Genomic DNA, 23,885 nt, shown 5'->3' on the forward strand with positions numbered 1-23,885 from the left:
GAGAGGAATGTTGAGCTCTAACTTGTGAAGTTCTTGAGAAACACTTTGGTTTTGGAAAAATGAAACAGGTGAAAAGATGAAAAAGAAAACATCAAAATGGAGTTGGAGTGGCAGATTAAATGCAGACGAAAATATTCACAGGAGGGTCAACACCAATGAGAAAAGAGAAAGCCTTCGACAAGAGCGTACGAAAAGATTCACAGGAGCACCAACAAAACTAATGAGAATATCTTTTGAATTCAGAATCACAAATATGCAAGTTATCATAGTTCAAATGGCTTGTCTCTGAGTGGAGTAATATTGCTATCACTTACAAATTTCACAGCAAATGCTACGCAAGGACATAACTGAAACATTTATTGAAGAAGAATTTCACGGCTATAACTAGTGGTACAGGAAAGGTAGTCTTTACCTTCTATTTTTCACTGATTTTAATAGCCAACTAATTAATCGGGCAACGAGAATTCGCCACTCGCATGGACTTCCTTCACTCTCTTATCGTACTCGTCCTCCTCCTCCTCTTCTTCTTCTTCTTCCTCTTTCTCTTGCTTTCCTTCATCCTCTTCTTCTTCGACCCAACCAAAGCCTGCCACGGGTGTTGATGATGAGGGTGGAATCCGTGCATCACCTACAATTCTCATAATTTCCTCCTCACTCTGTAGGGAGAATGTTGGCGCACTGTTATCCCTCTTGTAGTATTGCGCTTGTGCGGCTTCAGCTAGCTCCCTAGGCAAATTTTTCAAGAACCAAGGATGGTTCCTTATTTCCCTTATCGTAATTCTCTGCAGGCAAAACAAAGTCATGAAATTTATTAAAATAACATCAGCACAAAAAGTGCAATTTTTTTGTCTCCTAAACATTGTATTTGCTAGATATTACAATTTAGTGATAGTGTATTCAAAACAAAGTCCCCGCATAGAGAATTACCCTAGTCGGGTTAGCGACAAAGATCCTTGATAGTAATTGTCTGCAATCTTGAGTTATATGAACATGCTCGGGTATCTTGTACTGAACAGCTACTATTCTCTGCAATCCAAACAAGCAAAGTACTTAGCATCTTGTGGAGGAAGCAAGTGTAACAAATTGAAGCAAGAACCTAGCATCATAAGAAAAAAGGCAGAAAGGAGGATTTTACCCCAATAGTTTTTCTAAAATTCTTTGGGTCGTTTGGATCCTCGAAGGGGTAGGCTCCCACCAGCATTACATACAATGTTACCCCACACGACCAAACATCAGCCATCTATGATAACAAGATATCCTTGCAGTTAAATGCATCATGGTAAAATTTAGTGACTTCAATAACAAGAACAGATAAAAGATAGCCATATTTAATAAACAAGCATATGCAGGTTGATTATCACATTGCTTTGCAATTTGATGGATTTGATCCACCATATTAAATAAAAAATTTTGTATCTTGCATCTTTCACATGATCTGCAAGCTTTCACAAGAGTAAATTTTAGTTCTGAAGATTCTAGCTCTCTAACAAGCAACCAAAAAGTGGCGAGACTAAAGCATCCTATGTCTGAAATTGATTTCCATAATGACTGTTAAATTAACAATGGATGTTTAGTTGGACACAAATGATCTATATTATGAATAGATTATATGAAATCAATTTTTTGAATGAATGGAAAACTAATGCCTAAAATTAAGCTACTCAAATGATATAGAAACCATGTGTGTGTATTGCCAGTTTGGTTTAAGTCAATTTGAGATCAAATGAGGCTGCAAGCACAAATTCAATCATGGAAAAGTCCACCACTTTGCAAAGGTAAACTTGAGAACTCCAACATGTGAAATTGCACAAGATGGAAAAAGGATGGATAAGCATTTAGATGCACAAGAGGTCACATGAACCCATGGTGGGATCCACAAACGTCCATGATGGAAATCCATGCAGATGCAAATGGCAACCCAATAAACTACACATATGACCAAGGTTTGTGATACCAAGTCATGCCAACCGGCACGAGCAAATTACTATTACGCTTGCCAGCTGGACCGCGAGGCTAAAACAACCTCTCTGCAACCTTGTGGTAGCCATGCAAAGGTCATCGCAACCTGGTTTGTCGTTTTGTTGGTTTATTTTATTTTCTTTCTTTTTGCCCCTTTATTTTCATCTCTTTTAGGTTTAGAGTTTATAGCTATTTTCATCTCTTAGGTTTAGAATTTATAGTTTAGGGCTATTTTCATCTTTTTTAGGTTTAGGTTAGGATAGTTAATTTTTTTTATCTTTTATTTTTTATAGTTAATTCCTTTTCCTCCGATAATTTATTTTCCTCTATCGTCTATTTCTTTTCCTCCCATGTATATACAAAATAAACAATAGAGACTATGGATTATTATAGACTAAGAAAAAAATGAAGATAGAGGCAAATTTTAGCAAAAACATCCATAGCAATCAAATATTAATAAAAATATTTTAAAATTAATATATTTTATATTTAGAAAAATGGCGAAATTGTACAGGCATGACACGATACGGTACTAAAACCATATCATTCTGATCATAAACCGAAACTCTAACACACTTGAAATTTTAAACCTTGCATATGACAACCATGAAATGTCAAGGCCAAGAACCACATTAGTAGACTAGGAAGGTAAAGTCGAAAGGGGCAATAACCTCAAAAGATCATTGACTTTTAAGAGAGTGTTACCCTCTAATGCATATAGCACCCAAAGGATGCTTGACATCGACTTAAAAGGAGTTGCTGCCAAGTTGTGCATATGCGCATGTGAAGAAATTTACCTTACTCAAAATTTATTATTTATTTTTAAAAATAATTTACACCAAATGATTGCTGGAAAGTAGCTTCAAAAGAATAAATGTTCTTTTATTTAGTAATATGTGCAATTGGAGACAACTAGTAGACTATGCATTGTTACCTTGGCTTGAGCCCCTTGCATGACTTCACATTTCTCTTCATCGTGAGCCTTCTTCTTCTTCACCTCAACCATAACCATTGATGGTGTAAGCCCATATACATTCGCACTAATCATCAGTGATCCATTCTCACCCTCTTCACTAGTTCCTTCTAAAGATCGAACATCCATTCTTCCTTACCTTAAAAATTACAAACTTTATAATATCCAAGTTTGACATTATTTCTAACACAGGTTCCCTGGATAGCAATCTGGTCATTTCCCTTATTTCTTTGAAAAAAAACCCATCAGGCCAGAGCCACAAGAGAAAGACATGGCATCAAATGTAGTAATGTTTGGTGACCTCGGCAATGGATGATGATGAATGACTCATTAGAGAACAATTTTAAATAGGATTCCATCGAACTACCCTTTCCGACCACCCTGATTTCAAATCTTATCTGGCTTAGACTTATTACTCAACAATTTATCATCTTCTGAATCTAAATCATCATAGTTATGTAATTGGTTGACTTAATCTAGAATTGGAGAAAAATAACCCTTTCTTAAACCAAGGATTTTCCATGATCTATGGAATGGTGGCTTCAGATTGGAGCTTAACGTTAATGTGGCAATGGAAGAGATACGAGGTCTTACAAGGAACACCACAAACATAAGAAGGATCCTTCATAGATGAACTTGATAAGTGAGTGAAGAAAGATGACATGTGGAACTTGGTGTATCTACTTTGAGGCAACCAGAAGGAAGTGGACTCTTTAGCAAAGAACACAAGGCATACTCTAAGGTAACCAGAAGGAAGTGGATTCGTTAGTAAAGAGTGAAAGATGATATGCTGCACCCGAGTGTTCGAGGACATGACATAAATGGATTCAAGGGCAATGAAGAGCATCAATAGAGTTGAAGACTTGAAATGAATGCCAGCTACAAGTGATTATGAGGGAATTAAATCTTGGGGTTTTCACTTTTAGGTAACATCATCAGAGATGATGTGCATAACTAGGTAGGGGTTAGACTACCCAATGGCTTATAGAAAGCCTTCGACTAAGGGAAATAGGTTCTTGCTTGTAGTCGGTTTAGTTTGATCCTAGAACTTCACGTATGATTACAAGGGGTAAGCATAGTGAAGGAGGAACCTTTAAGCAATTACAGTCGACTAAAGTGGAATATCTGTCAGTTGGAGAGTTAGAGAGTTCAGTAGATTCATGAGTCGATTGACTGCAAAGGTTTGAGAAATAAAATATTTCTATTCAAATAGTAGTTGACTGGAGCCTTTGACAAGTCAACTGGAAGATAAGCATCAGCTACACAAGATTTCCAATTAATTGCCCTGACAATCATTGGCTACTTAATAGCTACATTTACCCATGGAGATTATTCAAATCAACTAGAAGCGGATAAATAGTGTCGTTAGAAACTTTCTTGTATAAGATTTGAAGGTTTCTTGAGTGGTAAAAAAGTGCACGAAATTGTTTGAGAATTTTCAGTATCCAAGTACTTCTACTTGATTGAAATAACTCTCTAAGGATCACAATCCAAAGTGAAGGTTTATTTATAAACTCTTAGCAGTCTCCTCTCCTTAGCTATTCATTTCATTTCTTATTGAGAGGAGAGTTACCTGTAGTTATTCTAAGGATTGGAAGTATATGAAGCTTCCTCAATTGGCTTTAATTAAGTAGCAATTGTAGTAGATTTATCGGATTGACTCACCCAACAAGTTATAAGAGACTAGGAATCACATAAATCTGTGTTAGTATTGTATTTTTTTATTTATTATAGTTCCATCGCATGTGAGTACAAATGATTAATTGTCTTTGTATTTGCAAGGAAGCTTTAATTTCTAGATCATGGGTATTCACACCTCCCCTCTATTTGATGTGTGCCACATATTACAATGGTCCTTCACTATGTATTAGATGTACTCGAGGAGGTTGAACTACTAAGGACTAAACCAATATAAACACCCATGGATCCTAAATGTCTGATAGTCACTAACCCTGAAAAATATAAAAGGCTAGTAGAAAGACTAAATTATCTTATAGTCACATGACCTAACATCTCATTTGCTATTAGTGTGATCAGTTCATTCTTAATTCTTGGAAAATCAAAATCATGAACACTGGGTATCTACTCTAAGAATCCAACATTACATGAACTAAAAAAAAAAAATCTTACTATCATGATTTAGATCATCTTCAGATAATAGGGCACTCTAATATTGATTGCATCAGCTCCTTTATAAACAGGGAATTAATATTTGACTATTGTGTTTTAGAAGGTATCCTTATTTTCTAAAAGAGCAAGAGGCAAATAGTGGTGACAAGGTTGAATGCAGAGATAGAATATAAAGACATGAGCTAGCAACATATGAGCTTATTTGAGTTAAAATTCTGGTGACCAACCTAGGATATGCCTTTACAAAGCCATAAGTTGTGATACATATAACCTCAAATCTCGTATTTCATAATAGACAATTTGTCACTTCATTAGAGAGAAAGTAAAGTTTAATGAGATTATCACTTTTTCTTGTTAATTCTAATTATATTTGAATACCAAAGCACTATGAGATGTTACAATTGAATATATTTGTAACAAGCAACAATATATTCAAACTAACTTGAGAGGGAGTGTTATGGAAACAAGTCATGTATATGTAAACTATGGGAGTACTTCTAACATTTCATTCATTAATAATATTTATATATGAATAGTTAGGGGCTACCAAGGTTGACATGAGGAATAATTCTCCATAATCAGAACAAATAGAAAACTAACTCAAGAGGAACAAGAGAAGTACACAACTTAGTGAAAACATACCAATAAGATTTGGCAAATAACTAATACTAGGCAGTGGAATACAATATGGTTATGAACCTAAACATATTCTAAACAAGAACATTTGTCCTTCATCTCCAGAAGCTTCTTGTCTGCTGATACAAGCAATGCTTTTTTGAAGAAGTTTCCCCATCTCCTGAAGCTTCTCCATCCAGCAGCTCCGTGCAAAAATTGACAAGTGTGCTACTATGCCTGCAGCACGTAGGTGATTGCTGACAAGTAGTATGATAACTAGCAGCAGAGCTCCATATCAGGACTGATGTTGTTGCATCTGCTTATGACATAGACAACCTCAATTGGCACTTGATTCCTTGTCTCCTGCAGCCAGCTACCACACCACAAGCTGGCACCATCAAACAACGAAGAGGCACTTGCTCAGTGCCTCCCAACTTTTGTTGGGAACCAAACCCACAAACACATAGCACTTGCATACAATACTATTGTCCTTAAGTGAACCAATTGAAGCAAATGTCCTCCTAGGTAACAGCAATAGCTATCGAATTATGGTCAGACTTCTCTAGCATAGCTACCCAATTGCCATGAAGAAGCGATGTGATGTCTTTGTCAGTCATATGAACCACTGCAATGGTCGTTCCCCTATGTGTAGCTATTGCGAGTCTGCCACTATTTACGCCATTAGCGATGCGTCAGCCACTACTCTAACTACTGAAATAGCAAAAGACGTAGAACTAGCGCCCATCAATAGATCACGAGCAGATCTATAGGACACTCCAAATTCTGAGACTTGAACCTTCCTTTAGAGAATTAGAAAAAGAAACAAAAGGGGAGAGAGTTACATAGTTTGAGGCTGGAATAGGAGAATGAACCTTTATGGGGATGGAGAGTCATTCCAAAGGGTCACAAGTGATAAAATTGAATTTGAATTAGAAGAGATGCAACTCAATTCAAATTAGAAGTGGGCAACTCAATTTTGAGTTCAACCAATGTTGGCTACTAATTTGCACATGTCTGTAAGGATAACAACAAAAATCCAAATCAAGATAAATGAGATCTAGGAAGCTGTATATAAACCATATCCATATGGTTCGGGCAACAACACTATGTAACAGAATAGTATTTAGTCATGCCAAAAATAATAAACAAACGCTTAATCAGATATGTAATGCGATAAGGTTAATAATATTTACCTTCTAATTCATCTCTCTTCCTCTCCCTCTTTCAACTATCTTTCTTTCTGTTCATCAAGCAGTACGTCTTATTTAAGATAAAAGTGACATCTTCTAACCTTAATCCTAAGAACTCTGGGAAACAGTCCATATTCTAGTCTACATAGTTCCGGTATTCCAGATTTAAGCATCACAAATTCAATCACCCAAAGTTCACCGAGATCAAGTCCTAGTCAACACATAACAACAGATAAAACTTTCACAAACCATAAATTTCTCCCACTTTTCCTTTGTCCCATTTTTGATGATCAAACATCAATCACTCAAAGAACATCATCTCAGATAACATAATCGCACTCTGTTGCATAAAAACAGAGATTTTCTAGTGGCTCACAGAGAATATACAAGTCCTAAAGGGAAAAATAATAAAAACACATTTATCAACGAAAGAGAAAGGAAAGCAACAAGCGGAATAGGGGAATAAGAGGGAACGCAAAACGGCACAAGAGCATCAAACCCATAATGACAGGAGGAGAAAGCAACAATGTTACCTATCACATCAGTTTTAAAGCAACCACATCACCCTTTGGGTGTCGGGCCCCACCAGGCCCACCAACTGTGGGTGACTGCACCACGCCACCATAATAACCACCCAGTTCTTCCCATGAAATGAATCCATTCAACCACAGCAATTATCAAACAAAGAGAAACGCTGCCGGGGGTCCCGGTTTGCAACGTGCCATTCGGTGGCACACTTAATTATAAGTTTACGATCTAAGTTAGTAAGTGCCAATGGCATGCATCACGTGATGTCGTGAGGAAGCCGAGCACGTGCTTCATTATTGAGTCGCCGCACGCTTTCCCGGCACGCAGGATGCTGTGTAAGAGAGGGAGGGAGACTGACCTTGCCGTCGTACTCCCGACGCGAGAGCACCTCGGGAGCGATGTAAGCGGGCGTCCCGACCGTGGATTTGGGCCGCGAGTGCAGCAACGACGACTGCCTCATAAGAAAAAAATAAAAGATTATCAACTTTTTATGAGATAAGTTTGGTGGTGTATGTATATATTTGATTTACCTTCGAATAACCGAAGTCGCAGATCTTGAGGCGAGGTGCTGGGCTACCATCTAACAGTGTGTTTTCTAGCTTCAGATCTCGGTGGCATATTTGCTGCAATAGTGGGATTGAGATTTTCCAGAGGCGATGATAAAAATACAATTTTTTTAGCATCCTCTAGGGGATTTTACCAGGAAATGGCAGTAGCTGACGCCGCATATGAGCTGCTGGAAGAAGTATCTGGCCTGGTGGAACGATCATAGATATGCAAAGGTAAAAAAAAAATCTTCTATATCAAACAATCAGATGATTCCCTCAAGAAAAGTAACCTCATCTTCGCTGAACCTTCCAGCGCTGCAGATCCGCTCGAACAGCTCGCCTCCTGCAGCGTACTCCATGGCGATGCCAAGATGCGTAGGCGTTAAGATAACCTAGAAAAATCAAAGAAAATAAGAGTTTTTCATGTATTCTCAAAGAGATATTTTTTTTTGTGCAGAACCTAAAGAGAAAAAAAAAGGCAACATGAAAGAAGGTCTTCTCGCCTCTTTGAATCGGATAATATTAGGATGGCGAAGCGAGCGGTGGTTGATGATTTCTCTTGCAACATTCTCATCGATCTACACACGCATCCAACAAGGAACCAAACGGAAACAAGAAATATTAATCTCCAATCAGATTCATCAACCGAAATCAAGCGAAAAATAAAAGAAAGAATGAAAAAAAAGGACCTTGAGGCCTCTGGGGATGTACTTGATAGCCACTAGCTCCTTCGTCTCCTTGTTCCGCAGCAATCTCGCCACCCCAAAGTTCCCTGACCCCAGATCCCGCACCAGTTCGTACTTATCCATGTCCCCCCTCCTCAAATCAACAAACTTCCACAAAAGTTTGCCCTAAATCCAAGACACCGGTCGAATAGCAGTCGGAGCAAAAGCTGTTTCGAAGCTTCTCAGCAGAAAACACTCGATTCTTTGAAATCGACGGGACCAACGCAACGGAGCACCCTTTTGGTTTGCTTATTAAATAAGGCGAATCGGACGAATCCCCAATTTAATAGGCGGATTCACGTGACGCGATGGGGGAAAATTGAGCCGACGACTCGATCATCCTCCTCTCGTCCACTTCATCTAGTAATAAAATCGCTCACCTCAGCGATCTCTCTGCCTCAATCGCCGCTTCTCGAGAAGTGGAATGTGACAAAAGGACACACCACGAGCAGCGCAAGAAATCGGGATTCGAGCGACGGGAACTGGGAAGATGAAATTAAAATGGCAATGCATTCGATGTACCTATACAAGGATGCCACAGGGAGATCAGATCCGGTCCATAAAAACAATGGATAAAGGGTTGGACGGTGGTCGTGATCGGGAGATCAGATCTCCTGTCCCAATATTTCTGTGTTACCGTGTCTCGTCATTAATTAATCGGACTGAGTTAGATCATATATTAAGTATATAATACGTATCACAAGAATATTATGATCGTCCGATCGATGAAAAAATACAGAGATATAAAAATTTTAAAATAGAAAATCTGATTCTCGTAATTAGATCTCGTAATTAGTTATTATTTTTTTGAATTCCCACCTCCTAAATTATATTCAGAGGTCGTCTATTCGGATGTAGTAGACAAGTGGACAGACTACCAGGGACAGTCTCCTGTCACTCTCCCTATTTAAGCTATAATTTAAGAGAATGATGAACATAGAAAAAAATAACAACCAATTACATCGTATTGTGATCATGATTTAACCGTAATTACAAATGATTATCCTCTATTCTATTTTTTTTTTTTTATCAAATGATATAACCTTTGAATCAGGACCCTCCATAAGCTTCATATCCACTTAAATTAGGAAAAATTATAACAATTATGTCAAAGAGCACCATTACTTCTAAAAAAAATTAAAATAACCTCCATCATTTTTTTAATAAAAATACTTTCATTTTAATATTATTATTATAACAGCCCATAAAACACCTACTATTATATATATAAAAATAAATAGATTTAACTTGCTCATATATATCTTTTTTATATAATTGATTTCATAAATTTAACTAAAATTATTATAGCAATCATGAACTAGTTACTACACTAATTAATTAATGACTACTAATTGCTACAACTATTTTAAAAATTAATTGTTGGTCGTCGTTACAATTATAAAGTGGTTTTAATTAATTATTAAATAATAGTAGATAAAATAATTATATAAAAATATTCTATATATATTAGTTTTAAATTATATTATATTAAAAATAATTTAATTTACTTTTATATGTTATAAAAGTATTTTCAATATAGGAGTATTGTTTTATCATTTAAAAAAAAAGATTTGTCCTTTCGATTCTAATCCTTGATTTTTTTTTTCAGTAACTAATTCAATTATTATCATTAATTTAATTATGCTTATTTTGTTTTGGCTATTGTGAACTTATGATCGAGATTGCTATATCATGTATTAGTTTTATCATGATAAATAAAATATATATTGTAAGTTTTAATGATAAAATTTTATTCAATCGGCTTGTTTTCTAGTCAAATTGATGAAAAATATTTATTATTACAATATATAGTGACTTTTATTTTTGTCTCGGCTCTATCTTCTTCCTTATCTCTAAAATATTCTCTCTCTCCCTCTTTTGTTTTTTTCTTTTTTGCAATAATAATTAGATAGCTTTTTTACTAGAAGCTTTTATTAAGTAAAACTCATCGTCACATTTTTTTTAAGATTAAGCACATCTCGCGTGCACACAATTAGTTTGTTCTTTGTATCTCCTTAATCTAATCCTCTCCAATTTCTATTAAGTCATATTAAAGTTTCCTAAAGATGATATTATTGTTGTTACACACTTGTATTAAGGGCGAGGGCTAGGAAATAGCGGTGGAGAGGGGAGCAAAAGTTAATGATATATAATTTTAAAATAGCGATAAATATATCTTAAAAAAAATTACACTAAAATTACAAGTATTTATAACGAGAAGTCGTAATCTAAAATCATTACATAATAGTTTCATTATCAATTCCATTAAAATATTTTTCTCAATGTACGGAATCATACTAGCATTAAGCCAAAAATATATAAAATTATTGAACCTATGTGTAAATAAGGGAGGCAAAATTATAAATTATAATGATATTAATTGATTAAGAGAATGGTTAATAGGTGTCACGTGAATAAGAGAAATTAGTGAAATCTGCTGAGATGGTTAGTCTCATATTTCTTGGATCCTTAGCCTCTCAGCTCCTTAGCCTCTTGGCCTCCCGGCTCCTTAGCCTTTCAGCCTCTTAGGACTCCCAGCTCCTTAGCTTCCTGGCTCCAAACTCCTAGGTCACTGACTCCTTGGCTTCCCAACCCCTTGGCATCGTAGGAGACAGGACCATTTTAGAAAAAGAATAAATTAACGTGCAAATCTCGAATCATTTTAGGAAAAAAATAAATCATCACGCAAATCTTGAATTATTTCAAGAAAAAGCAACATTGTGAACAAGTCTCACATTATTTAAGGAATTAAATAATAATAACATAGAAAAGGGAAAGAAAGGAAAAAGTCTATGGTCTCCTTAAAAAAGGTAGTCATTCTTGGTATCTAGATACATACGCGTACCTATGTATATTAAAACTCTAATACTCTTTTTTTTTTATTATCTAACTTAAGAGTAGAAGTGGATGCATCGTGGAACTCTCTGTTGGAGGATCGGTGGCCGGCTAGAAGGGGGGTTGGATAACTAGGTCACCCCCAATTAACTTTCTTTTCTACAAGGTGTTAGTACGTAGCGGAATATACTAAAAACTAAAGCAATTAGAAACAAATAAGAATAAGCAAGAAAGCACAAACGCTAACACAAATCCTTTACGTGGTTCGGAGATTGCTTGCTCCTACTCCACGGCGTGTCCTTGAGGTGGACGAGCCCTTGATCCTTCGGTGGATCAGTCCCCGGCAATCTCCGGCTATAGCTTTCTCCTTCTCGGTGGAGCAAACCTCTCACAAACGTCTCTTCCTCTTACAAGATGGAGAATTAGATTAGGAGGACGAGAATGAACTTGGAAGCTTTGGGCAAGTCTAAGAAGGTTTACAATTAGCACCAGTAACCTCCTTCAAGCCCCCAAAGCATCCCTTAAATAAGAGGAGAGAGTTGATCATCATATCAACTCATCTCGGCACCAGTCGACTGGCAAAACCATCAGTCGACTGGTGTTACCGTTAGAGGTAGCCAACGGCTACTTTCCAGCATGAACGGTCATTTACCAGTCGACTGCTAAAACTAGCAGTCGACTGGTGCAGTCGACTGGTGCAGTGAACTGCTAAAACTTGTAGTCGACTGATCTACACCGACCGAACGAACAGAACCATTCTGTTCGCGGCCAGTCAACTGCGCAGTCGACTGCACTAGTCGACTGCCAAAACATGTAGTCGACTGTTACAGTACTGCTACAATAAACCCTAAAACTTATGCTTTTATTCCGAGTACAATCTCTCGTGCACTCGTACCCTCACCCTTACGACTCTTTTGACGCTTCCTTTGCAGCTTTAACAGAACCTTCAAGCATACTTTCTTTGGCTCTCGTCCCTCGGATGCATTCAAGCCTACGGCTCATCCTCAATGTCATCCTTCGCGTATGCCTCGAAATTGCTTCCCTCGGCCCTTGTCCTCGCTGCCTTGTCCACGGTCCCTCGGATGCTTCATCCTTCACCGGACCCGAAGTCATCAACCTGAGTCGCATGTGTATCCTGCGAACCTGCACAACTCAAATACACATATCAGATACAAGGGTGAACCTTACTTAAACTCTTTGACACACACATCAAAACTATGATCGTACCGATCAAAACCTAGGTCGATTGCACCAACACTCTCTAGCAGTCAATCTAACCCTCTTCTTCTTGGTTTACCTTAATCTAGGCTCCTAACCACATCACCATCCTTGTTGTTATTTGACAATTGGTAATTAAGTTGGCAACATAGTCAACTCACCGGTGACTCACTCATCGACGTTCACAGGCAGGATCAAATTAACGTCATATGTGGGAAAAGTCCTCGAATTTGGAGGATCAAAAGCTCCTTGAGGTTCTCCATTCTCAAAGGTCATTCTCTTGTAAGTACCCTGGATTAGTTTTGATGTGGTCAATAGAGTTAAGTTAGGTTTTGCGGATTTGCTACATTGTGTCTAAGTGTTTAGAGACTTAGAAACATAAGAAGTCAAGCAGAAGACGTAGTGAGTAAGAAGAATGGAACGGGAAGCGAGTTGACGGGCTCGGTGCATCCGAGGAATGAAAACTATGAAAAAAGTGCACTGGTGGAGCAAAAAGGATGTGCACGGTGCATCAAAGGGATGAGAAGTTGAGAAGGAAGTCTGCTCAAGGAGAAAGTTAGTGTTGGTTCGGGTGAGCTCAACTCTGGATAGCCGAATCATTTCCCAAGAGAGTGGGAACGAAGAATGTGTTGGTGCAACATCCCTCAGGTCAAGGTTGACCTGGGTGACCAAGCTGAGTCTTGGTTTGAGTTTAGATATTTGACAATAAGAAATTGATTGAAGAAGAGTCAAGTAGGTCAAGGTTGACCGGATACTTGACAGGGAAGTCCTGGTGAGTGAAACCAGGTGAAAACCCTAGTGAGTGAAGCTAGGTGAAAGTCTTGGTGAGTGAAACCAGGTGAAAACCCTAGTGAGTGAAGCTAGGTGAAAGTCCTGGTCAGTGAAGCCAGGCAGAAGGAAAACCCTAGTGAGTGAAGCTAGGTGAAAGTCCTGGTGAGTGAAGCCAGGTGAAAGTCCTGGTGAGTGAAGCCAGGCAGAAGGAAAACCCTAGTGAGTGAAGCTAGGTGAAAGTCCTGGTGAGTGAAGCCAGGTGAAAGCCCTAGTGAGTGAAGCTAGGCAGATGGAAAACCCTAGTGAGTGAAGCTAGGTGAAAGTCCTGGTGAGTGAATCCAGGCAAGGGAAAATCCAGATGGATCAAGGATGATCGGACATCTGGTGTTGGGAAGTCCAAGTAGGTCAAGGGAGTGACCAGATACTTGGCATGAATAGAAAAGTCTAAGTGGGTCAAAGGGATTGACCAGACACTTGGTGGGAAGTCCTAGCAGGTCAAAGGAGTGACCAGATGCTAGGCATGATGTACCAACAGGTCAAGGTTGACCGGATGTTGGTTTGAGAGGCTTGGAACTTGGTTTTGGGCAAAAACCAAGTGTTGGATCGATCAGTGGATCGATCCAGGAGCTGGATCGATCAGTGGATCGATCCAGGCTTCTCCTAAGCGAACAGAGAGCCTCTGGATCGATCCGTGGATCGATCAGTGGATCGATTGGGACGCGGCTGCTTCGCGCAATAAGCGCTGGATCGATCCGTGGATCGATCCAGGCGCTTTTCCAGAGCACAGAGGCGCTCTGGATCGATCCGTGGATCGATCCAAAGCCTCCCCGATCGATTGGGAACATTCGAATCGATCGGGATCCGACCGTTGGCGTCGATAAAGGCCGCAGGCGTTCATTTCCTTCGGCATCTCTTCACGGTTTCATCTCAGATCTTCGCCAGCTCCTCCACAGCACTCTCAAAGCTCGTGATCGCCAGTTCTTGAAGGTTCTTGGAAGCTCTCCGAGTCAAGAGGCGGATCAAAGGCAAGAAGAGAAGCTAGGGTTAGGGTTTTCTGCATTCATTGTAAGCTTTGTGCTTGTATTTTGTTTCCCTTTCCTTCTTCTTGTACCGAGAGTCTTGTAGGGCTTCTCCGCCCTCGGTAGTTACCGAAAAGGAGTGTTTCATAGTGGAGGGTGCGTGCGTGGTGTGGATCCTTGGATTAGTCACCTCCTTTGGAGGTGGATACCAAGTAAAATCCTAGTGTTAGCGTGGTTGTATTTGTTTCTGTATTTTCCGCTGCATATTCTTGAAGAAACAATCAACGCCGAGCAACGCCAAGCACCGAGCGAACGCGACGAGCTATTCACCCCCCCTCTAGCTACTTTTGGTCCTAACAAGTGGTATCAGAGCAAGGCCGCTCTTCACCGGAATCATCGCCGGAAGGGTCAAGCATAACAAGAAAAGCTAGAGGGTGAAGAAGTTGGAGCAAATTCTTCAAGTTCAAGATTTTATCAAGCTCAACTTCAAGATGCAATTCCAAGATAGACTTGGATTTGACACAAGGGTGGCTCCACCATATTCATCTACAAGCTTCGATTCTTGGAAATCAAGAATCGAAAATTTTCTTATGATGGAGATAGAGCAATGGTTTGCTCTCATGGAAGGTTTGAAGGCTCCCACAAATTCCAAGGGCAAAGTACTCAAAAGGAGCAAGTGGAGCAAAGACCAAATCCAAAGATGTGAGGCCAATGACAAAGTGACCAAGCTTTTGGTCAATTTATTGCCAAGCAACATCTTGGAACAAATTGGAGAGTTTGAAGATGCCAAGGAGCTTTGGAGCAAATTGGCAAGAATTCATGAGATCCCCTCCACTGTACCAAATCAAGGAGAATCCAAAGAGGGCGACTCATTGGATCAAGACCAAGAGGAGGACTCCGAGGTTGAGAGATGCTCAACCTCCGAAGAAGAAGTTCAAGAAGAAGCTTCATCTTCAAGGGAATGCAACGAAGGGAACAAGGAGGGAGCATACTCCTTGTTTCATATTCAAGATGATGAAGCCTCCACCTCTAGGATTGAGGGGGAGCAATCCTTGGTGACACCGGATCAAGAAGAAGGAGAAGCTTCTACATCCGGGTCAAGAGATGAAGAGATTGAAGAAGCTTCTACCTCCACGAGTCAAGAAAAATCAAATGGAGGAGAATCAAGATCGGATCAAGAGGAAGCTTCTACCTCCGGATCCAAAGGGAAAGATGCCACCCCTACAAGCAAAGGTATAAATATTTCAATTAAAAATAAAAATCATATTATATGCTTTGAGTGTAGGGAACATGGGCACTACAAGAGCAAGTGCCCTATATTGGCCAAGAAGAAGGGCCAAGTGGCACAAAAGGGCAAGGCGAAGCCCAAGGAGATCATCCCCAACACAAAGAAGAGCAAGGAGCATATTATATGCTTCTCTTGCAATCAAAAGGGGCATTACCAAAGTCAATGCCCCAAGGGGAAGAAGATGGTCAAGGCTCAAGGAGGCATTCGTCAAGGGGGAGCCTCCAAGGTAAAGAAGAAAGTAACATTTATTGAGCCTACCCCTTTACATTATGGTAAAAAGCATGATAGTTCTAACTTATATCATTTTAATGCTATTTACCATGAAAATAGAAAGCATGATAGCGTTAAAGAAAAACATATAGCTTTTCATGCTAAAACCACTACACCTAAGGCTAGGAATGTAGGTAAAAGTCTAGGCAAGAACTCTAAGGATTTTAGATACAAGCCCAAGAACAAATATGCTCATGAATCAAATGAAAAATCTAAAACTAAGGACTTAGTGATAGAAAATCAAGTATTGAGGTCAAGGCTTGATAAAATGGAAAGGACCCTAAAAAGGATGGAAAATATCCTAAAAGGGCAAAATGAGCATAGCCTAGGTCTAGGAGCACAAAGGTCATCTAATGGCCATAGAGGTTTGGGATACAAACCAAAGGCTAAGAAGGATGTGCCCTCTTACCATAGAGTTCCATATAGTTATGGAACAAACCCTAAGTCTAGTGGTCAAGCCAAGAATACTAGGGAAGTCATCCCTAAGAGTATTTTTGCAATAAATGTGACTAAGACTTCTAAGAAGTCTAAGAAAGTCACAAAGAAGGTTACAAGGGAAGCTATCCCTAGAGTTGACCTAGAAAATGTGACCAAGGCTTCTAAAAAGCCCAACAAGGTCACTAGGAAGGTATGTAGGGAAGTTATCCCTAGTGAGTACCTAGAGCATCCAAGGAGCACCAATAGGTGTTGGGTTCCTAGGAGCATCTTCTCTACCCCATAGATGGGTTAGAGAGTGTCAACTCCGATTAGAAGGGTAGTTAACCCAACTTTGAGGAAATTGACACTCAAGGAGCATTTTCAAGGTTTTAGTTAACCTTTGAAAATGAAATGGAATTATTGTTTACTCCTTGAAAGAGTAAAATGTGCCTGATGGTGGAAGAATTGATTTTAATCTTAAATGACACATATTGGGAAATTCATAAGAACTATCAAGTTGGGATTTTGGTATGTTCTTAGGCAATTTAAGGCAATCCGGGCCTTAATTTAAAAGTGCTACTCTTGAGGAAAAATGGAATATGCCAACATTTGAGGACATGTTTATTTTCAATTGGCATACATTAAATCAAGGAAATTAGAAATGCCAAATTTAGGCTTTGGCATTCTCTTGTAGCACTTTAGGGCAATCTAGGTTTAAGGTGTAAGTTTAGCTAAGACTTTAAGGATACTTAGATAGTTAATCTAGGTATATTTTATTTATGCTAAATCTTGCCATGATTGTTTGCCCATCATATGCCATGACATCATGTCTATTTTTGAATTCATTGTTTTAATATGAAAAATCCAAAAATACCATGTCATGACATTCATACATCATGTAGTAATAGGATATTTTCTTTTGAAAATTATTTTCTTTTGATGTATGCCATAACATAATCATGCATTAAGTTTAATTCCTTGTAATTAAGGACGAATGGCATTTAACAACAATTATTGACAAGTGACATCCTAGGTGGATGTCTAATATTTGTAGAATGCCTAGATAGATATGCATGATCCCTAGATTAGGGCAAAAACCAAAATCTACATCTCACAAAGACTATAAGGTGACTTGTATGTGATTAGTACACATTAGATACAAGTGAGATGTTAGGATGATGAACAAAACTCAAAATGTTGATTTAGTGCATTCTTTTGAGTTTTTAGGTTCATCAAAACACATAGTTATGTGTTTTCCCATCATTGGGAAAGCTAATGTACAAGTCATGTGCATTATGCCCAAGGAACATGATGGGATATTGGTTTTGAAAATGTTTTTAAAATGTTTTTGGAAAACCTTGGTGAAGGCTATCTTTTGATAGTAATCACCATTGAATAGTTAGACACAAACTTGAAGAAAAACACTAAAGTTTTGCAAGTTTTCAAGTTTGTGTCAATCTTTGAAAATATGATGTATTTTCATAGAAAGCTATTTTTCCATGATTAAGTATGCCCTAAATAATGTCTACACGAAATTTCATGATTTTTGGATTTTTGTAGAATTTTCTAGGGGTTTCTGAAGTTGACTGAAATGGAATTTCAGCAACTATCAGAGCTCCGATCGATCCATGGATCGATTGGAGTGCCCGAATCGATCCGTGGATCGATTCAGAAGGCAAGACTCCCGCGAGCAGAAGCTCGCTGGATCGATCAGCCGATCGATCCAGGTAGTCTGAATCGATCAGTGGATCGATTCAGAAAGGTTCAATCGATTGGAACCCAACTCCAATCGATCCAAGTTGCTGATTTTGGCTGGGAAGGCTTGATTTCAGCATCTTTGAACCTCTTTAAGTCTAGGTAACCATTCCAAACCCCTAAAATACATTTGTATACATACAAAGGGTGTTTTCATGTGAAAACAAGGATGGATTGGTTAAGGAAGACTTCATAGAAGTTTAGGTTGAGGTTGTTTCAAATTTTGAATATTTGAACCTCAAAACTTCTAAATTTGGGTTTCCTGAAGGTTTAGGAATTCCAAGTCATTGTTGGTGCAATGACAGAAGTTACCACCATGTCTTTAGGGGGAGGGACTCTTTAAAGACATGAAAAATTACTTTTCATGAACCTTGGAAGGTGGTTAACCTTCTTTAAAGAAAATGCTCATGTATGAGCTTTTGAACTTGAAATGGGGAGTGGATATCCTCATTATTTCAAGTGGGAACTCAAGTGGTTAGATAATGCTCAAGGTTGGGTATTTGTCTACATTGAGGGAGAAGTTAAGGATAAATGAAGGGTATGGGACCTTCATTATCGTGTTGATCACAACGAGTGATGTTGTGAACAATGATGAGTAACTCTTCAGGGGGAGAGTCGTCAATAAATGGATTTGTTGATGTGTACCCAAAATTGGGGCATGGGTTGATGTGTGGCCAAAGATGGGTTGATGTGTGCCAATAGGGGGAGAATGAAAGGACCTATGAATGGGTGTAAGTTAGGCTTTCATTACCTATAGGGAGTGTGCCCTCGTAGGGGGAGAATGAAGAGCTTAATTTATATGTTCATTACCTAGTGGCATGAAGATTGAGGCTATAGGATTAGCCTAACTTACATGTGGTATTGTAAGTGTTATTGTGGTATTGTCAAACATCAAAAAGGGGAGATTGTTGGTGCAACATCCCTCGGTCAAGGTTGACCTGGGTGACCAAGCTGAGTCTTGGTTTGAGTTTAGATGTTTGACAATAAGAAATTGATTGAAGAAGAGTCAAGTAGGTCAAGGTTGACGGATGCTAGACGAAGTCTGGTGAGTGAAACCAGGTGAAAACCCTAGTGAGTGAAGCTAGGTGAAAGTCCCGGTGAGTGAAACCGGTGAAAACCCTAGTGAGTGAAGCTGGGTGAAAGTCCCGGTGAGTGAAACCGGTGAAAACCCTAGTGAGTGAAGCTAGGTGAAAGTCCCGGTGATGCAGGCGAAGGAAAACCCTAGTGAGTGAAGCTGGGTGAAAGTCTTGGTGAGTGAAAGTCCCAGTGAGTGAAGCCAGCGGAAGGAAAACCCTAGTGAGTGAAGCTGGGTGAAAGTCCCAGTGAGTGAAGCGGTGAAAGCCCTAGTGAGTGAAGCTAGGCGGATGGAAAACCCTAGTGAGTGAAGCTAGGTGAAAGTCCCAGTGAGTGAAGCCGGCAGGGAAAATCCAGATGGATCAAGGATGATCGGACATCGGTGTTGGGAAGTCCAAGTAGGTCGAGGAGTGACCAGATACTTGGCATGAATAGAAAAGTCTAAGTGGGTCAAAGGATTGACCGGACACTTGGTGGGAAGTCCTAGCCAGTCAAGGGTGACCGGATGCTGGGCATGATGTACCAACAGGTCAAGGTTGACGGATGTTGGTTTGAGAGGCTTGGAACTTGGTTTTGGGCAAAACAGTGTTGGATCGATCGGTGGATCGATCCGGCTTCTTTAGCGAGCAGAGCCTCGGATCGATCCGTGGATCGATCCAGATGTTCTAATCGATCGGTGGATCGATTGGGACGCCGCTGCTTCGCGATCCGTGGATCGATCCGTGGATCGATCCGGTTTTCCAGCGAGCACAGGCGCTCTGGATCGATCCGTGGATCGATCCAAAGCCTCCCCGATCGATTGGGAACATTCGAATCGATCGGGATCCGACCGTTGGCGTCGATAAAGGCCGCAGGCGTTCATTTCCTTCGGCATCTCTTCACGGTTTCATCTCAGATCTTCGCCAGCTCCTCCACAGCACTCTCAAAGCTCGTGATCGCCAGTTCTTGAAGGCTCTTGGAAGCTCTCCGAGTCAAGAGGCGGATCAAAGGCAAGAAGAGAAGCTAGGGTTAGGGTTTTCTGCATTCATTGTAAGCTTTGTGCTTGTATTTTGTTTCCCTTTCCTTCTTCTTATACCGAGAGTCTTGTAGGGCTTCTCCGCCCTCGGTAGTTACCGAAAAGGAGTGTTTCATAGTGGAGGGTGCGTGCGTGGTGTGGATCCTTGGATTAGTCACCTCCTTTGGAGGTGGATACCAAGTAAAATCCTAGTGTTAGCGTGGTTGTATTTGTTTCTGTATTTTCCGCTGCATATTCTTGAAGAAACAATCAACGCCGAGCAACGCCAAGCACCGAGCGAACGCGACGAGCTATTCACCCCCCCTCTAGCTACTTTTGGTCCTAACAGAATGGTCAATGCTGAAATTAACCATTCAAATGAATAGTATTCGAGACACCTCAAATGAGACTGGCCCAAGGCACCTCAGGTCAACTGGAGGCGCCTCCAACAAGTTAGAGCCATTGGCGAAGAGATAAATTATAGAGTCCAGCTCAGCCTATTCAAGGCACCTCAGATGATCTAAGGTGTTTCGCATGAACAATAATTGAGTACAAGTTGCCAAAGATTACTCGAGGTGCCTCCAATCTGCCAGATCATAAAAATGAATGTTGGTGTGGACAAAGCTTTATCCACTTAGAGGCGCCTCCAACTGTTCGAGGCATCTTGTGTTGGTCCCTTGGCGGTCGACAAGAGGAGGTGAATTGCCTAAAAATGAAAATCAAACATTTCTCGATTTTTCAAACTAAATAGGCAAACACTTGTTTTAACAACAAAAAGTAAATGAATGAAATAAAGATAGAAGTCCGAATATTTACTTGGTTTGCAATCAGAGGATTGTTAATTCAAGACAAAGATAGCTCACTAAAATCTCCTTTTTCCAAAAGCAGAGTAGCCTCTTGCAACGTTGAAAGCTCAGAACACTGAAGAACAGAAGTCGTTTACAAGTGTTGTTCTCACTATTGAGATCAAGGTTGTATTTATAATCAAGCTCCGGCGCTTGGAAGGGCTTTAGCTGCCTAGGTGTGAATAAAATTTTATCCACGGTGTAATGGATCACAATAGCTTGATTTGGATAAAATTTCTCTAGTCTGAGCACTTGGAACAACTTCGGACGCTTGGACCCTTGTTGACTTTTATCTGTAGCGTCGCTAGTTGAGGCGCCCCCAAGATGCCTCGGGGGTCCGAGCGCCTGGACCATGTCCGAGCGCCCAGACCAGGTCAAGGCACCCGAACCCCAGTCAACTTTAAATTGACTTTTGTGTTCGGGCTTCTGCTTTGGCTCTGCTCACTTGGGTGATTTCTATCATCCAGAATTAGGATCATCTGAACTCATCTTCTGGCCTTCTCCTCAAGCAATCTTCCTCTCCGACTTCTCATCCTTCAGAAATGTCGCACGCTCCCTTCTCGTCCACCAACGTACTCTTCCGCGGCATCTTATCTCTCGGACGCACCGAGCCTATTGACTCTCTCCTATGTCGTCCTTCTCGCTAGCTGCTTCTTTCGCTTGACTTCCTGTGCTCCTTAGTTCTTGCACACTTAGACACAACGTATCAAAAGATAACAGGACTAACTTGACTCGGTTGTGTTAGATCGAAAGCGCTAGAGAGGGGATGAATAGCGCTCGTGGCTATTTCGTTCGTTTCTAAAAACTATCGAGTAAATATGCAGCGAAAAAGTAATATACACAGAAGCAACACTAACACTGTTTCTTTTACTTGGTTCGGAGCCTATGGTGACTCCTACTCCAAGGCCCATGATCGTTGATCGCTTTCATTGGACAATCACTATAGATCCAAAATTCTTTACAAGAATGTAAGTACAAGTACAGAATAAAGAATGATTATATCGACAATACAAAATGAAGAAAGTAGTTGTCGATTATCGAAACAGCAGAGCGTTGTTGAGGCATTCGGAGCAGCGCATAGGAACACAAGTTGTTCTATTCTTTTTGTTGTCTTCGAAGTGTTGCCCGAGGATCCTTTTTATAGCCTCTTTAGAATTGATCCAGATCCTCGAAACTCCGGATCAAGTTTGACCTGAAGCGGATCGGTTGACTGATCCTAATGTTCGGTCGACCAATCAAATGATCTCCTCCTCATCCGATCTGATCACCTTGCTTCGATCAAGTCAACTCAGATCCTTAGTTCGGTCGACCGATCCCCGGGTTCGATCGACCGATCCCTCGATTGAACCCAGTCTGCAATATGGAAATCTGATCTGGTTGTACTGGGGTTTGGTTGACCAATCTGGTCATTCAATCGACCGATCAAGGCTAAGTTCGACCCTGCAGAATCGTTAGTTCCCTGCAAAACAGAGTTAGGTAAGTAGCAAATAATATCAAACAAATAAGTTGACAGCCTTCAGATTGTCCGGTTCTGACTTCGGATTCCCTCCGGAAATCCTAGGTTGAACCAACGCCTACTATTCCCTCACTGGGGAACGCGTCCTCACCTACTCCACTCAGGAAAGTTTACCTGTTGCTAGTTGATCCTCCAAATCAACTGGACTCTTGCTCAGCGCCCGAGGCTCCAGGACTTTCCACTGGACGTCCGCTCCACGACCTGCCTAGTCTTTCACCTGATTCGCGACACCAGGACTTTTCAACCTAGGATTATCACCCCCTAGGATTTTGCCCGAAGCTCTTGACCCACCAAGACTTTCAACCTAGGGTTACCACCCCCTAGGACATAGGGTTGCCGCCCCCTAGGACATAGGGTTGCCGCCCCCTAGGACATAGGGTTGCCGCCCCCTAGGATTTTCCCTTTGCCTAATCGCAGCTAGGACTTTCCCTTACCTAGGGTTACCACCCCCTAGGACCTAGGGTAACCACCCCTTAGGGTTTTCCACCTGCCTAACCGCAACTAGGACTTTTGCCTAAGTACACTTAGGACTTTCCTACAATCTCATTTAACCTTGTCAGATAACAAAACATCTTACCTTTGGACCCTTTGACATAATCAAAACACACATTTGATCGTTAGATGCTTCCCGAACCAACAATCTCCCCCTTTTTTATTATGGTAACATGGTTCAAAGTTAAGTAAAAATATAACAATAAATAAAGAAAGTTAAACATGAGCATCTATGCAATAATTAAAAAAAAAAAAAACTGTATGCTCCCCCTTTCATTATGTATAAATTCTTAATTTGTTTAACTTTTTAACTTCTTAACTTTGACTTTTCTCTCCCCCTTTGACATAAATAAAAAAGAATACTAAAAAGAGAAAAAAATATTTATTCTATCTGATTTTAAGCTCCCCCTGAAGGGGTAGCACTCAGTGACATTTAGCTTTGAAAATAATTCTTTTTTTTTTAAAAAAAAAACTAAGCTAAAGTAGAGATTTTTTTTTTTTTAAATACGTAGCTTTTTTTTAAAAAAAAAACTTAGATAAACGTAAGTTTTGAAGCTATCAAGCCTTTCCAAGAAAACTTAGCTAATATTTTTAGTTTTGAAAATACTTAAAAAAAACTTTGATAAATTTAGTACTTTCAAAACTTAGCTTTTAAAAATAACTTTGATAAATTTAGTACTTAGCTTTTAAAAAGACTTTGATAAAAAAACTTAGTTTTTAAAA

The 23,885-nt window shown here is 39.8% G+C and overlaps 1 protein-coding gene across 1 annotated transcript; it reads right to left on the bottom strand.

The window, feature by feature from the left end:
• Positions 1-218: 218 nt before the first annotated feature.
• LOC122002666 (serine/threonine-protein kinase SAPK7-like) lies at positions 219-9,183 on the bottom strand. The gene is made up of 9 exons (XM_042557933.1): positions 8,633-9,183; positions 8,447-8,521; positions 8,234-8,335; positions 8,096-8,149; positions 7,926-8,018; positions 7,754-7,846; positions 1,136-1,240; positions 928-1,026; positions 219-782 (listed from the first exon to the last, which is right to left on the bottom strand). The coding sequence occupies exons 1-9, from the start codon at positions 8,750-8,752 to the stop codon at positions 447-449; spliced, it is 1,077 nt and encodes a 358-aa protein (XP_042413867.1). The 5' UTR covers positions 8,753-9,183; the 3' UTR covers positions 219-446.
• Positions 9,184-23,885: the final 14,702 nt, after the last annotated feature.

The sequence above is a fragment of the Zingiber officinale genome, chromosome 7A, assembly GCF_018446385.1.
Source record: "Zingiber officinale cultivar Zhangliang chromosome 7A, Zo_v1.1, whole genome shotgun sequence".
Classification (NCBI taxonomy): Eukaryota; Viridiplantae; Streptophyta; class Magnoliopsida; order Zingiberales; family Zingiberaceae; genus Zingiber; species Zingiber officinale.